This window comes from Dendropsophus ebraccatus, chromosome 3 (assembly GCF_027789765.1).
Source record: "Dendropsophus ebraccatus isolate aDenEbr1 chromosome 3, aDenEbr1.pat, whole genome shotgun sequence".
In the NCBI taxonomy this organism is placed as follows: Eukaryota; Metazoa; Chordata; class Amphibia; order Anura; family Hylidae; genus Dendropsophus; species Dendropsophus ebraccatus.
The window spans coordinates 166,003,411-166,020,830 of record NC_091456.1 but is presented as its reverse complement, the minus strand read 5'-3'; the positions used below and the strand labels follow the sequence as shown (position 1 = coordinate 166,020,830).

The 17,420-nt window shown below is 44.8% G+C and overlaps 1 protein-coding gene across 1 annotated transcript in view; it reads left to right on the top strand.

Moving 5' to 3' along the window:
- The first annotated feature begins 3,724 nt into the window (after positions 1-3,724).
- Positions 3,725-17,420, top strand: part of NNT (nicotinamide nucleotide transhydrogenase) — a 73,270-nt gene continuing 59,574 nt past the window's right edge. The window contains exons 1-2 of the mRNA XM_069963051.1: positions 3,725-3,834; positions 12,079-12,273. Coding sequence (XP_069819152.1) covers positions 12,123-12,273 — 151 coding nt within the window. The 5' untranslated portion in view covers positions 3,725-3,834; positions 12,079-12,122. The remainder of the gene's footprint in view (positions 3,835-12,078; positions 12,274-17,420) is intronic.

Here is a 17,420-nt window from a genome sequence, read left to right as displayed (position 1 = left end):
CTTGCACTCAGCTGACAGGCTCTCTCTCTCTCTCTCTCTCTCTCTCTCTCGCTGTGTGTGAAGCAGGAGAGATTTCTTTCCTGCTCCGTACACAGTTCCTGGCAGCTGAGTTTTATCGGGGCAATTGACAGGCACTGTGTACGGAGCAGGAAAGAAATCTCTCCTGCTTCACACACAGCGAGAGAGAGAGAGAGAGAGAGAGCCTGTCAGCTGAGTGCAAGAGGTGCCGAGACCGGGGGATGGGGTGAGAGATCTTTGAAAAGGACTGTATACACAGGATGGAGGGGGCCGGGGGAGACATCGGGAGGATTATACTGGCAGGGGGTGGAGGGTTTTAGTGATTATACAGGAGGTGGATGCGACCTCCTTCACACTGACAGGCCGCCCGGGAACAGGGTGTCATGTGACCTCCCGTGCGCAGGGAGGCCGTTTGTAAAGCTCTGCTAGCTTTCTAACTACATAAACACCAAGAGGCCGGCCGAGTCGGGGAAGTCCCCACACTTCCGGTTCGGTGACGTCACAGAAACACGTGACACATAAAAATAGAGAGAAAGAGACAAAATTTATTATAGAAACCAATGAGATATATTAATTATATTACAAGAGAAATCAGTAGAATTAATATCAAAATAACCTGGAATACCCCTTTAATGATCTTACTTGCACTATGTAAATTTTATTGATTGACAATCAATTGTATTTGATTACACGTGTGTATAAAATAGATGTGTTACTCACTGTGTTTATGCTTGAGAAAGGTCTCGAGAAGAGACAGAAACGTTGCATGGAATTTTCTACTGATATGGAATAAATCACGTTTGGATTTTTCACAATACGGTTGTGCTGCAGATTCTTTGAAGTATACATGGGGGGACGTGGATTCGGTCTCCAGCTGCTGGCACCCTTTACACCATCTTAACAGAGTGCACTCCACACTGGACGTTTATCTATCTATCTCCTATCTATCTATCTATCTATCTATCTATCTATCTATCTATCTATTATCTATCTATCTATCTATCTATCTATCTGCTTTACTGCTGGTGCACTGATAACTAGAGATGAGCGAACTTGCAGGATTTCTGGTTCGTATGAACCAGAAATCTCGGCGTCTGACTCCCGCTGTCTGTCGCTCCGTGCAGCGGGTGGATACAGCGTAAGGAACGCCTGGAAAACTGGGATACAGCCAATGCCAATCGCTGTATCCCAGTTTTCCAGGTGTTCCTTACGCTGTATCCACCCAGTGCACGGAGTGGGCAGACAGCGGGAATCAGACGCCGAGATTTCTGGTTCATACGAACCAGAAATCCAGCAAGTTCGCTCATCTCTACTGATAACCCTTGACCTCTGCACGGAGCTCTGCACATTTTCCTTTCCTACTTGATTGTGCAGCTAGAGAACAGAGGTCAGAGGTTATCAGTGCAGTGAAGCAGAGATCACTGTCTTCTGCTTGTTAACTCTTTTTTTTGTGTTGCAGCATGTAAGTAAAGATTCGGTCACTTACACACTGCAGTACATAAGAGGTTAAGCAGACAGACAGACACTCTTATCTTCTCCCCTGGGCCCCCCCTCCTGCATGGGCCCCATAGCAACTGGCTACCCTGCCTCTATGGTAGCTATGCCACTGGAGTCCAGGGGGGTCACAATATGGATGTAAGGGTAATATCTACAGAAGGGAGCATTTTATTAATAAGTACATCGATGTTCAGCCTTGACCTGGCTATAAATCATGTGTTATCTGTGGTACAGCCCCAAACTGCTAACACTGTGAGCTGATAGGGCAAGAAGACACATGGTACCTTTCACATATTTGTCTGTGCTTCCATTACATAGAGAAATGCTTTTATTCTCTGGTGCAAAGTGTCAAAGAGGTGTTCTCAAACTCTTGAAGTGCTGAGGACTGTACCGCCTCCTCACCCCCCCTCCCATCACTATCCCTACTTGATTGACAGTTTGCTTGAAACTAAACACTGCTGCTGAATCTCCTACCTGTGCTGTGCATACAGACTGTGAGCAGGTGCCAGCTTAGGAAGCAGCTTCCAGATGACTGTTAGTCAAGCAGGGATAGGGATGGGAGGGGGAGCAAGGGGATGCAACAGCCCTCAGCACTTCAGAGGGTTGGTAGAGCCTCCTTTTAAAGGGAACCTGTCATTTTAAAATACCCATAAAATAAGACCTAGTAGAGAATTTGCTGGATTGCTAAATATAAGGCCTCCCCCCGCAGAACAGAACACCTGGGCATGCAGATTCTTTTGAGCCCGCCGCTGTTGCAGAGCAGCTGCATGCGGGGCATGAAGATCATCACCTGCCGCCAACCACAATGTTCCTTTCCGCGTCCCCTTCCGCCATCCCCATTGTCCTCTGTAGAGCTGCACACAGTCTGCTGTTTTCCTGTCACCTGCCTCCATACCGTACATTGTCCCTGCTGTGCTGTACGATTGTGCTGTGGTGAGCTCCCCCTGGCGGCCAGAAGCCGCCATACCGTGTTGTGCAACTGATGTGATTCTTCATGAAAAAAATAAGACATCCCCTAAAATATAACACCTAGCGCATCTTCGGGAGCAAAAAATTATATAAGACACTGTCTTATTTTTGGGAAAACACAGGACATATTGTGCAGGCATCATGTTATAAAGCAGATTGATATATAGTCTTGTGGATAGTCAGCTCTCTGTATAAGCACATGTGTACAGATAACTGTCAGTCATTTAGTAGGACCATCCCCTTTACTACTAAGCCCAGAATGAATATTCTGTATTAAGCTATGTTCACACAACGTATATTTTCATAAAACCACGGACATTGTACCACGGCCGTGATTATTACGAAAGTATACAGTACGTGCCATTGCTGCCCATGGGATCCCGGCTGGAGCTTATACACATGGTATACACTCCGGCCGGGATCCCTAGCTGCGCCGCAAACAACTGACATGTTAGTTTTCCGCGGCCGCTATTCAGTGAATAGTGGCCGCAGAAAACCATGTCAGTGCACACTATGGAGCGAGTGGCTCCGTCTGTACGCTCCATAGTGTGCTGTGGGTAGTTCTGATGCGGGTGCGCACGGATGCGCTTGCATCAGAACTCTGCGGCTGCAAAGATCATCCGGCCGGTACTGCAGTACCGGCCGGGATGATCTTTTCCAAGACCGGCCAGTCACAGAACGGCCGGTCTCTTACAGTGTGTACACATAGCCTTCTTCTGTATTAAGTAGTAAAGTTCTATATATTGCCTTTACAAAATCAAAGATTCCCTTTAAATGAACCATGTAAGTGTTAGACATCATATACATAGATGATTGTGTGAGCTGTACCAGGGCAGACACTACAGCACTATGGACATATCTGTGACTGGAGACACAATGGCCTCTGCTGTGTCCTTCACATAGGGGGGTGTTATGGTATAAACATGATGCTTGTAGTCTGGGTAACCTTCAGCAATACACAGTGCACACAATGTGATGACAGTTAAAGTGATTCTTTCTGGTGCTAGCTCCTCTCTTCATTGTGTTACTACATCCATCCTTGTGAATCCCATTGCTATAGAATGGTTAGACTTATAACAAGGCAGCAGACTATACTTCTCGGCCAATACAAAGCAGAGAAACTTTAAACTTGGTTCACACTGTGCGTTTTTAAACAGGGATACTTTAATGTGACACTACAAGGGCAGCCCTGTCAGTGTTATCGGAGGGGGCGGGACCGGGGGGCTGTGACGTCAGCAGGCGCTCTCTGCTCCGTCTCTTCCGGGGGCGCTGAGTGATCCGGCCGGCAGCCCGTGCTCCCAGTCTCCCTGCCGGTGCGGGAGGTGCAGGCACCGCGGCGGCTCCGTCCAGGTCAGTGGCCCCGGGATGAGGGTGCATGGTGCGGCGGCGGCTGCAGCAGCAGCTGCCGCTGTGTGTGACTGGGGCTCTATGTGTGCGGTATCTGTGTGTATGGGCACATGTGCGGGACAATGCCCGGGCCAGGGAGCCAGCCTGCCAGTGCGGAGGGGGCAAGGTGACCTCCTCCCTCCCCTGCACAGCGCTGGTATACAGGACTCATCCCCTATATGATAACACAGCCAATACCAGGTATTATAGCAGGGGTCTCCCAGCTGGTGCAAAGACTACAACTCCCAGCATGCACCGGATGTGTAACAGCTGGATAGCCACAGCTATCTCTGCAGGGGCACTCTATACAGTGATGTACTCTCCTTATATGCATATGGTATAGCAGTGACACTAGCAGGTGCAAAACTACAGCTCCTAGGTTGTCAGGGCATGCTGGGAGTTGTAGTTCTGCAGCAGCTGGAGAGCCACAGGTTACAGAAGGACACAGTGTATTCAGGGTGACTTCCCCTGTGATGTGACTCATTCAGCCTGGGGCTCTCCAGCTGTTACTATAACCAGTTAGAGATCAATCACTGTCATATATATATATATATTATGGTGGAGTTGTAGTCTGCACATAAAGAACAGGGATCACTGTATAATTGTACACCCTTTCTGGGTGACCTCCCCTAGAGAATACAGTGTATATATATATATATATATATATATAGAATCTGTGTACAATTATACAGTGATCCCCACCTGTGGCTCTTAATGTGTTTGAAGACTACAACTCCCAGTGTTCATATCATGCAGCAGTGCTCTCCAGCTGTCCCTAAACTACAACTCCCAGCATGCCCTCATATCACAGGATGGAGAACACTGCTATGTTATCTGGACTGGCAGCAGGCATGCTGGGAGTTGTAGTCTTGCAACAGATGAGAGTCCACAAGGAAAGGAGCAGTGTACAGATGGGTGCTCCCCTCCCCCCCCATCCAGACAAAGGCTGTAAGAGCATGATGGGAGTTGTAGTTGTGTAACTGATGGGGAGCACTTCATGGTGACCTTCAGTGAGTCTGTGGCCATCAGGGCATGCTGGGGGTTGTAGTATTGTAGAACTGCTGGTGGAAAGGCATATGTTATCTTCTGCAAAACTACAATTCCCAGCATGCACGTTGGTTGGGAGTTGTTGTCTTTCAACCGATGGAGAACCACAGGATTGGGAACATTCAGTGTTCAGGGCATGCTGGGAGCTGTAGTGCTGCACAGCTGGAGAGCCACAAGATGAGGACCTCATATAACGCTGGCTCCTGTGCACACCCTATAGTAGTGGCTGCGGCTTGTTGTATATAGCTGGTGAGCTGCATACTATAGACGTATATAAGCTATGTACAGCCAGCTCCCCCCTGCTCCCATTGACGTGTCTGGGGAGTGAGGGCACATGTAGCGGCCGCCTGCTCCCTATGTCTCTATTTGGAAGTCCCAGCGCAGCTGCTCTCCTGTATTGTGATGAATGGACGCTCCGTTAGATGATTGACACCTCCAGCCGTCCAATCACTTCCGTGCCGCGTAGACTGTTTTAAAAATAGAAGTTTTATGGTCCCGCCTGCTAACCAATGGGATGCTTTCCATCTCGTTATGGGCGGGTCTTACGTGGTGACGTAGCTAATGCACGCTACGTAACTGGAGCGACTCCGTCTAGGTGACTCTCGGTTTGTCCTTGAGCGCGTGACGTCGCGGCTGGTTGCCTGGCAACCAGTTGGCGGCCTAGGAAGCGCTCTCCTTCGCTGTCAACCTCTGTTTACCGGTGTAGGTCACTCAGTGGGGTCTGCGGACCGGGATGCTGTGCGCCTGTCTGTTGTGCTTGTTATCAATAAAGTTGCAATGTTAATGCAAAGTACACATGCAGAACTGAGTTTCCATGTAAATATATTTGTCCCTTTAAATAAAGTGTCACCATGACTACATATTGTGGTGCTGATAATCTGCACCAACCATTACCTACACAGACCTCTCACTGGTCAATGCTGGGATCAGCCTTATGTTTGTGGTCAACTTAAAGGGGTTATCCCAAGATTATAACTTCTTTCCTATCCATAGGATCAGGGATAACTGGCTTACTGTGGGGGCCTGACGGATGGGACCCTCGCTGATTACAAGGACAGGGGTCACTTGTACTGGCCGTGAATAGGATGATTGGGGTCTCAGCACAAGGGACCCCAGTTCTGATGATGGTTGGTGGTCCCAGCACACAGATCATCTATTGCTTCTCTAAAAACATTGTATAGGACAGCGCAGTATGACCACACACAATGTGGACCTTGCACCTCCATACCTTCTTCAGCATAAGGTCAAGGGCTCTATATATACTAACTTAAAATAGAGGTCACCGGCACTACTCTTTGTTAGTGGCTTGTATGTATTATGCCGCCATTCATTGAGGGCTATGATAAAATTGCCTATGGGGTGCTCCTTTACATAGATATATGAATAATCCAAGTGTACAAGAAAGAAAGATGAGGGCACTCACCCATGTATGGCAAAATTTCTTCTTTATTCAAAAGATGTGCAGTTTAAAAGTCCGTGCAGACGCCAAACCACCTTCACGGCGTGTACATGACGGCCATTTCGCGCGCATGCGCGCTTCAACGGATGACGCCTCTCCCGTAGGTCGCAGGTAAAATACCTCATGTGACGTACTAGGAGTGGGCGTTACAAAGTGTAAGGTGAACAACCTTTTTCATAAAAACAAACATTTAACGCAGTGAGTACCAAAAGTGATCTTATATGAACATATTAAATTTTTGCATCTTTTAAAAGCTATAGTCGGTTTTTCAAACCGACTATAGCTTTTAAAAGATGCAAAAATTTAAAAGACATCTTAGTTCATAGTAAATTTAGCAACAGCAATAAAGAAGAAACAATGTGGATTAAGTCAATGCAACCTAAAGGCATGTTCAGATGCGGCAATTGTTCCTGGTGTGAACATGCCTTGGTAACCAAAACTGTAACTCTAGGTGGAGTCAGATATGATATAAATGAATTCATCTGTTGCAAAACAAAATGTTTGGTCTACGCCATTATATGCACATGTGGTATGTTTTACATTGGCAAAACCTTGCGACCCCTAAATCGCGGGTTTTACGAACACATATATGCCATAAAAAACAAAAAAAGCAGCGACCTAAATAATAGAACATGTTCACACACAACACAATGGAGACATTAAATGTCTCACATTCACAGGTTTAAAAAGAATTTTTTGTAAACCAGGACAAGATACAAATACACAATTACTGAAAACAGAAGCACGTTGTATACTAGCTACAGGAGCACAAGGAAAGTGCGGTCTTAATGATAAGATAGAACTTAATATGTTCATATAAGATCACTTTTGGTACTCACTGCGTTAAATGTTTGTTTTTATGAAAAAGGTTGTTTACCTTACACTTTGTAACGCCCACTCCTAGTACGTCACATGAGGTATTTTACCTGCGACCTACGGGAGAGGCGTCATCCGTTGAAGCGCGCATGCGCGCGAAATGGCCATCATGTACACGCCGTGAAGGTGGTTTGGCGTCTGCCCGCATGAGAGATGTCTGCACGGACTTTTAAACTGCACATCTTTTGAATAAAGAAGAAATTTTGCCATACATGGGTGAGTGCCCTCATCTTTCTTTCTTGTACACTTGGATTACTCTATATATACTACTAACAATAAGTCCCAGCCTGACCGCAGGTCTAGTGACCCCAGAGATGCAGCTGTATGAAGCCCTTGTGAAGCTGTGCCATGCTTGAAGACAAAGGGCTGTTTGGTGTAAACCAGATATAGACAACCCCCCAGCTGTTGCAAAACTACAAATCCCACCTTAGCTCTCTGGGCGTGATGGGAATCATAGTTTTGCAATGGTTTGAGGGTCTTTAAAGGGATTATCCGGCACTACAAAAACATGGCCACTTTCCATTTACTGTTGTCTCCAGTTTAGGCGGGGTTTTGAAACTAAGTTCCATTGAAGTAAATGGATAATTGCAAACCGCACCTAAACTGGAGACAACAGTAGGGGGAAAAGTGGCCATGTTTTTGTAGCGCTGGATAACCCCTTTAAGGTTCCCCATCCCTGGTGTCATAGCATTTACAACACGACCATGTCTCACAAAAACAAGTTAACTGGAAGACATCTGAGCACACCCGCCTGGCTAGTACTGCCTGGGGTGACGTGTTCCCTTTAATGTTTAGGTCACATGACTGACTACAAAGTGGACATACATATGCTGTCTGTTTCCAATGGGAACATATAGAATTTTAAATTTTTTTAAAATTTTTAGCTGTGCAAAGAGATGATGTAAACCACAAGAATTTAAAACAAGTCTGCCTATAGGTCTTGCATAGTATTGCAACACACCTTTGTTAAAGGGCAACTCCAGTGAAAAATTATTTCCATCAAATCAACTGGTATGAAAAGTGCCAGAGATTTGTAATTTACTTCTATTAAAAAAAATCTCAAGTCCTCAAGTACTTATCAGCTGCTGTATGTCCTCCATATCTATATATGTCTAGGAAATATAGCAGCTGATAAGTACTGGAAGACTTGAGATTTAAAAAAAAAAATCAGCTGGAGTTGCCCTTTAAATAGGGCTGAGCTACAGTACCACAAACAACCTGTGGACAAGTGTGGCAGGATTTTCTAGTCATGTGCATCCTTCTTAAATCAGACCTGTGTTCTAGCAAACATATGCTAAAGATTACTTTCGCTGTTTGGTCAGGGGGCAGAGCAAAGTTATACATGAGGCACTGGTGACCTATCCCTGATAAGGAAAGCTAAACTGTGAGATAGCAGAGACTCAATGATCAGGGTAAACCAATTCACCTCTGTACTGTTATCAGAAAGGAAAAGAGAGTGCTCCGACTAGACTATGAGATAAGGGACTGTTCATAGACTGGTAATAGTGTGCTGTGCTATTTTACACACCCATGGCCGGCTTCACTCTAGTGTAATACAGACACATGTTATGGTAGCAAGTCCTGGCCTGACTGGGGGGCCGAGGAGGCAAACTTTCTCTAATCTATGGACACATAGTGCTTTAGTAGTATGATGCTGTCACAGGTAAAGGTGATCATACCATTCAGTTTTACTACCTGTGCTCACATATACATGCACACTCATTTTAGCTCTTCCTGCATGTCTGTGTGGGGGGGCACCTTTGACAATGGACATTGAAATTTAACATTCCCGACCTTCTTTCCCCCAACATTATCTGTTGGCACACCCCTATACACACATATATAGATGTTAGTGATGATGATGGGGACATATACCTGGTTTCTGTGGTATGGGAGCAGTAGTGCTTGTTCCACCATTTTAAAGCCATGTGTGACAGTATTGACCTTTTTACCTGGAAAATTCCTTGGTTAATGCTGGTGTAAACTTCACAGTGCAAACACAGCTCCTGATAGCTACCGCATGTCCGCCAGCTTTTCTTCTCACCCTTTTATCATAAAAATACTGTTAGGTCGCATAGCAATACAGCTATGTACATAGTAAAAGAGTATCCCAGCACTCACCAAAGTTTGTTATGCTTGTTTATTAAGGTGTCACATCAAGCAGGTGCAGTAAAGGAGGACGCGTTTTGGCCTTTGGCTCCAGGAACTGATGAAGGCCATAGGCCGAAACGCGTCCTGCTTTATTTTATTGATGTGACACTTTAATAAACAAGCATAACGAGCTTTGGTGAGTGCTGGGATACTGTTTTACTGCGTACTTGGACTGATTCCTTTGATGAGCACCACCTCCTTACAGAGTGCTGTCTTACTGCAATACAGCTATAACCTCAGTGGGAGTTTTTGTGTCCGACTGTGTTAATGCTTATTTCAATGTACTGTACACCATGGGAGACATTTATGAAATGTCCGCTAGAGGCATACACCAGGGAGAAGGTGCAGATTCGCCCGATGGGTGGGCTGGGGGAGCTTGGGGGGCGTGACAAGGCAGGGAGGAGGCATAGCCTACACTCACGCCTCATTTCTGATGATTTACACCTGCTCATGATCCAAATCTACACCTGCTGGAAGCAGGTGTAGATTTAGTACGCTGGGAGCTGGCTCCGGCGCCCGGCTGGCTGGATTCACTAATGGTCCTTTTACACGGGACGATTGATTGTTCATTTTTGCACGATAACGGTCAAATTCGAACGATAATCGTACGTGTAAACGCAGCGAACGATCAAACGACCAGCAAAAAAATCGTTCATTTTGATCTTTCAACATGTTCTCAATTCATCGTTGATCGTTCGCAAAAAATTTGCAGATCGTTCCGTGTAAACATTCTTTCAGCGATTTCACCTATGTGTGAGATAGGCTTAAACGATCACAAAACAATAGCATAGCGAATTTTCTGTACGATGTATCGTTCCATCTAAACTCTGATCGTTATAAAAAAAACATTGTTCATTAAAAAACGTTAATCGTGCGATCGGGCGAATTATCGCTCCGTGTAAAAGTACCATAAGAGGCGTGTGCCTCTTAAGTGAATACTGCCGGGGAAAATGGGGCGGGGCATAATGTAATACAAGTACGCCGGTCTTCATAAATCCCCCCCCATGTGTTTTACTTGGCGGTTTTCATTTTGATGGTAAGAATACCTGAATGGAGCTGCCACGTGTCATCCAGAGAGCTTTCTATAACATGTCTTGTACGCGTCATGGAAAAGGCCGCTGCCGTATGGATTATCAGTTCTTCTTTATCTTATCGCCTAAAGTCGCGGCTTCTCAAGAAGCTGGGGATAGTTTGTCCTCTACTTATATGATCCTAATGATGGCGAGTGTATAGTCTGTTACTTTGGTGTATGGGAAAAGCTCCCAGTGTGTATATACAGAATATGTGGAGGGTAAAAGTGTCTCCCTCTGGCCTTTATTAGATTAGGATGACTGTAAAGACATCATTATTTGTGGGGCGGAGGGGGTCAGACAGTAACATAACTGAGGCCTACAGTTCTAGCAGCGGCTGCGCTGTATGTACAGGACATGCCCATAGTGAGACCATGATAATTTGTAATTTAGAAGTCAAAACTATCACGTCACCTAAAAGAGATCATGGAAAACTAGTGCATACAGGGAAAACTAAGGAAAAGGCGCATATCCCTCTATATATAGAAATCAGCTTAAAATAGAAGCCTGGATGCTGAGAGCTTATCACAATGGCCGCTCCATGCTGCCGGATAGTGACACAAGGTGCTCTCTCTAATACAGTATTGCAGTGTTCTCTGTGGGGGTTTACACCTCCCCTTGTGTCCGGTATTAGATCTTTTTAGTAGTCAGTGTTTCCAGTTTTGGGACAGACTGATCTAAATCAATGATTTGTTGAGTACTGGGAATATTTTAATACTGGACATGTGACAGGAAAACAGGGCAGGAGACAAATCTTCCATGGTTGTCATCTGAAATACTGGTCAGAGGCTTGATCAGTAGTTAAAGGGGTACTCCAGCGAAATATATTTTTTTTCCAGATCAAGTGGTGTCAGTTTATTATAATTTGTAATATACTTATATTTTCCAGTCTTATCAGCTGCTGTGTGTCCTGCAGGAAGTGGTGTATTATTTTCAGTCTGACATAGTGCTCTCTGCTGCCACCTCTGTCCATGTCACAAACTGTCCAGTGCAGCAGCAAATCCTCACAGGAAACCTCTCCTGCTCTGGACAGTTCCTGTGATGGAATGAGGTGGCGGCAGAGAGCGCTGTGTCAGACTGGAAAGAAAACACCACTTTCTGCAGTACACACAGCAGCTGATAAGTACTGGAAGACTAGATTTGTGGAAGTGGTGTTTTCGTTCCAGTCTGACACATTGCTCCCTGCTGCCACCTCTGTCCAGAGCAGGAGAGGGTTTCTATGAGGATTTGCTGCTGCTCTGGATAGTTCCTGACTGAAAATAATACACCACTTCCTGCAGGATGTACAGTGGATGATAAGTACTGGAAGACTTGAGTTTTTTGAGTGTATTACAAATCTATATAACTTTCTATATAACTATAACTCTGAAACCAGTTGAATTAAAAAAAATAAAATCACCAGATTACCCCTTTTTAATCTGATGACTGATTTGACTGAGAATACTCATCCACATGCTGCGTAAAAACTTTTCCTTTTGTGATGGTAAAGTTTGCTAGAGCCTTACTGTTTACTATGTATGATTACATTTTTATATATAAATGGAAGAAACATAAAGGCTAAATTATTTTTGTAATTTACTATTTTTTTTTATGTTTTGTCTCCAGGACACGTGAGAAACATAGCAACTTTTCAGTAAGGGCCAGTCAACATGGCGAGCATCTTACGGTCAATAGCAACCAGCTGCACCAGTCCCCTGTTCAATGGCGTCATATCCCTGAAGGTGCAGACTGTGAAGACACCATGTCTGCGGATGTTTCGCACCCACCAGGTTCTCTGGTGTCAGCAGCCGGTAAGACCGGGTAAGTGCTGCCGTCTTCTGACTAAGACATGGATATAGGGAATAAGTTCTTATCGATTAATAACATATATACCACAGCACTTAACATTACTGAGATGTGGGCAGACAATACCATGTTATAAACAAATTGGCAACTGGGGGGGATACAAGAGGAGGGGGGACTCTGCTCACAAGAGCTTACAATCTATAAAGGAATAGGACACAAGAGGAGTGAGGACCCTGCTCACAAGAGCTTAGGGCCCTATTCCACTGGACGATTATCGTTCAGATTATCATTAAATCGTTCGAATCTAAACGATAATCGTTCGGTTGAAATGTAGTTAACGATTAACGACCGAACGAGAAATCGTTGATCGCTTTATAAGACCTGGACGTATTTTTATCGTTGCTCGTTCGCAAAACGTTCGCATTGAATAAGACATCGTTCGGTCGTTTGCAATAGATACGAATGCAATAGCGAATAAATATTGAAGAAGAACGATCACAATTACGATCATAAGTAACGATTATCGTTCCATGGAAATGAGTGAAAGTTTTTAGGTCTTTCGCAATAGCGGTCGTTTGAGATCGTTAATCGTTAACGATTATGCAAACGATAATCGTCCGGTGGAATAGGGCCCTTACAATCTATGAGGAAATAGGAGACACAAGAGGAGTGAGGACCCTGCTAACAAGAGCTTACAATCTATAAAGGAATAGGACACGAGAGGAGTGAGGACCCTGCTCACAAGAGCTTACAATCTATAAAGGAATAGGACATGAGGAGTGAGGACCCTGCTCACAAGAGCTTACAATCTATGAAGAAATAGGAGACAAAAGGAGTGAGGACCCTGCTCACAAGAGCTTACAATCTATGAGGAAATAGGAGACAAAAGGAGTGAGGACCCTGCTCACAAGAGCTTACAATCTATGAGGAAATAGGAGACACAAGGAGTGAGGACCCTGCTCACAAGAGCTTACAATCTATGAGGAAATAGGAGACAAAAGGAGTGAGGACCCTGCTCACAAGAGCTTACAATCTATGAGGAAATAGGAGACACAAGAGGAGTGAGGACCCTGCTCACAAGAGCTTACAATCTATGGGAAATAGGAGACACAAGGAGTGAGGACCCTGCTCACAAGAGCTTACAATCTATAAAGGAATAGGACACGAGGAGTGAGGACCCTGCTCACAAGAGCTTACAATCTATAAAGGAATAGGACACGAGAGGAGTGAGGAACCTGCTCACAAGAGCTTACAATCTATAAAGGAATAGGACACGAGGAGTGAGGACCCTGCTCACAAGAGCTTACAATCTATGAGGAAATAGACACAAGGAGTGAGGACCCTGCTCATAAGAGCTTACAATCTATGAGGAAATAGGAGACACAAGAGGAGTGAGGACCCTGCTACCAAGAGCTTACAATCTATAAAGGAATAGGACACGAGGAGTGAGGACCCTGCTCACAAGAGCTTACAATCTATGAGGAAATAGGAGACACAAGAGGAGTGAGGACCCTGCTCACAAGAGCTTACAATCTATGAGGAAATAGGAGACACAAGGAGTGAGGACCCTGCTCATAAGAATTTACAATCTATGAGGAAATGGGGGACATGAGCTTACAATCTATGGGGAAATAGGAGACACAAGAGGAGTGAGGACCCTGCTCACAAGAGCTTACAATCTATGAGGAAATAGGAGACACAAGGAGTGAGGACCCTGCTCATAAGAATTTACAATCTATGAGGAAATGGGGGACATGAGCTTACAATCTATGGGGAAATAGGGGCACAAGAGGAGTGAGCACCCTGCTTGCAATCTAGAAAAAAATGCAAACAACTGCTTAAAACAATTCAAGTAACGTAAAAATGGCTGGATATTTTTAGCGTCTTAATAATAAAGAACATAAACTTAGGTTGGGTTCATACTACATTTTTGCAATCCGTTTTTTGCAAAAAATGGATGCATGTGTGTGCATCTGTTTTGACCTGCATCTGTTTTTCCATTCTTTTTTTTGCAAAAAACTGATAAAAAAAACAGATTGCAAAAACGTAGTGTGAACAAAGCCTTACCCATCCTTGTGCCCCTACAGCAATGTATTACCACTTCTGGACCCCTGCCGGCCTCCTTAAGCGCTTCCTTCTGAGAAATCACAACCCGACTGATGGATCGCCTGCTCAGCCACTCATTGACTGTTGTGGAACACCATTGCAGTCACCAACTGGCTGAGCTGTCTGTGGTACTTTTACCTGAGTTGTGATGCACCAGAAATGAGTTCTGCCGGCGGATCCGGGAGAGTTGGTGGGGTGCTGCAGGGAGACAAGGCTGGGTAAGTATACTTTCTTTATCCCTGAACCCCCCCCCCCCCTCGCCTGCACTGGGTTTTTTATTTTCTTTGCTTTCGCTAGACTTTCCCTTTAAAGGATTGGTGAAATGTACAGGATTTGCTGCCATCTTCTGGCCATAAGAGAATGAACGTCATATCAGTCTGAATCGGTAGGGAACATGCAGCTGTCCAGTTGTTAAAAACCTGCAATGCCCATCATAATTGGTTTCCAGTTTCCAGGTTGTGTGTGTTTGATTTTGATATAAATAATTCCCAGTAAACATAACCGTATCCCAGGTATTCTAGTCGTTTATCAAGGGACAGTCCCATAGATTAAAATATTACTCCCTCCCTGCTTGTACTGAGCCTTGTACATCAATCATGCAGGGTAGGGAGGAGGTGCACATGCTGCAGCTCAGCCCAATTTCTATCACTCCTAAACTTAACATTAAAACATTATTTTATGACTTTTCAAACAGGCATCTGGTAATAGAAAGGTAGCAGTGACCCATAGACCTGAATCCTGGTGTGTGCTTGTCACACCCTCTGCCACTTTACTGAATGATGTCTAATCCCATTGGAGTAGGAGCTGCATGGGGTTAATGCCTCATTTATAATAGCGATCCCTCAGGTGTACAGAGTCAGGTGTTAGCCATGTGTAATATACACAGTTATATGAGAAATTCAGACACATTACACATGACTATATTGCCAATCCCATATGAACCATCATAAGAGGAAACCTTTTCTGGTTAAAACTGAACAGTTTCCAGTCACATCCAGATCCCCTTGTAGCAGGAGGGGATCACGTGCCAGTGAAAGTTTAGTACATACCAGTCGTGAAGAAAACTTGATAAGCCGGAAGGTTAATGATTGATTGTAGATGGACTGACCTCTCTGACATTCACAGCTACCGCTAAAGGTCACATGTGAGGAAGAGTAAAGAAATAAAAAAATGAATGTCCAAAAGTTGTATACTAAAGTGGTCATATGACGACATTGATGGCATGTTGCCAGGATATGCCATCTGACTATTGTGACTAGTATGAAGTTACAGCAGCACAAGGAAAGTGCTGCATTGTTTAGGATGTGTACTCATTCATAGCAGCGGCATCTGTGAGCTGTATTTCATGCCCAGAACTGCAGGTTATAGCTGCGATAAAACACCTGATACCTCTCTATCTGATGGTTTTTTACAAAGTTATAAAATCATGTTTTTCTTCTAAGCTCAAGTGGCATATAGGATGTGCTGAGCTGCAGCATGCTTGCCTTCTCCCTGCATGATTGGAACAAGGCTCTGTGCCTGAAGCCAAAACCCTATACATCAATCAATCAGATGAGTGAAGCGGCCTGTACACTGCAGCTCAGCATGGTCTCTATGGCTCTTCAGCTTGTAAGAAAAATTTTATAAGACATCGGCTAAAAGACAGGTTTCAGGTGTCTTATCTCCCTATTGGTTATCTGTTGATGGCTGCAGCTCTGGGCATCATGTATAGCTGACAGATTCCCGTTAAATGCTGCTTTGGTTGTGAATGGAGCCGATTATGTAAAATAAAGCTAAATTTAGCTCAGTATTTAAAGGAGTATTCTCAATTCAGCAAGTTTGATCCACTAGTTATGTTTATTCTGTAGACAGAGCATAACTTGCTGAAGAGAGAATAAGCTGTTAGTGATACAGTGAGTTGCGTGATGAGTGGTAGATAAGATGATCAGAAGAGTAGAGAGGAGGATGTCGAGAGAGTCCCAACCCAAGTAGTACTGTGCTCTTCTGGAACTTCGGAGGTAGAAAGAGAAGACTACTTGAGAGTGGAGAGAATACTTGTGCCTGTGTTTTGACTCTTTGGACTTTGCACCATCTTTTGCCCACCAGAGCCGAGTGACCCGTCCTAGAGGGTGAGACAAGCCCTAGACCTTGTTACCTGGGATGAGCGGTATGCTGAGGCTTCCCTGCTAACACCCGCGCTCAAGATAGAGCAAAGTTGCTAGAAGCCTATGAACTTCTTTATGGATACTGTCCTGCACTGTGTTCCTCCTTGTCCACGGCGTATGTTGGGGTGATCCCTGACTTTTCCTCTCTAGTGGAAGCTTAACACTGCATAGTGTGGAGTGAGGTTACTTGAAAAAAAACCTGTCTAGCCGCATGTGCTCTGATCTATGTCTAGAGTGCACACTGATACTGGGGACCTGGCAGAAGCAGGGGCCCAACTTGACTGCTATAGAGAGCGTTCTAGCTTGCGTCTTTCCTCTACAGAATCCAAAGACAAAAGACCCTACACTTCCTCTACCCATGTGACTTCCTTCCTACAGCGCATGTAAGGTGTGCTGTGAGTGGGTGAGGAGTGCATATGCAGAAGTAAAGAAAGAGATGATAGGTGAAGAGAAAGAACTCTCATTGGTGTGCAGATCCATGTGGTACATAAACAATAACCCTTTTGGGTACTACAGCCGTGCAATATCTAGGCATACATACTTGCAATAACGACATCTTTTGGCAAAACTCTGGTACTACTACATTACCACTTACTCTTAAAAGTACAGGTTTTTACAAAGGGTGTAACCAGTAGCAACACCCGTGGTGGGACACCACAACTAGGCGGTGCAAGGCTATGGTCATGTGACCAGGAATCGTACAGTCTTAAGCTGATTGGTGGGATGCCAGGTGTCAGGTCCCCACTGATCAATAGTAGTGGACAGGCCTGGATAACCCCTTTTAATATAGTGAGAGTCTTGCTGCTCAGTAGTTGTGGTATCTCTGCCGCACCCTGATCCAGCGACCACACCTTACCTCTCGCCCGCTGCCAGCACTTACTGAACAATTACACATCTGTTGTGATTTATGTG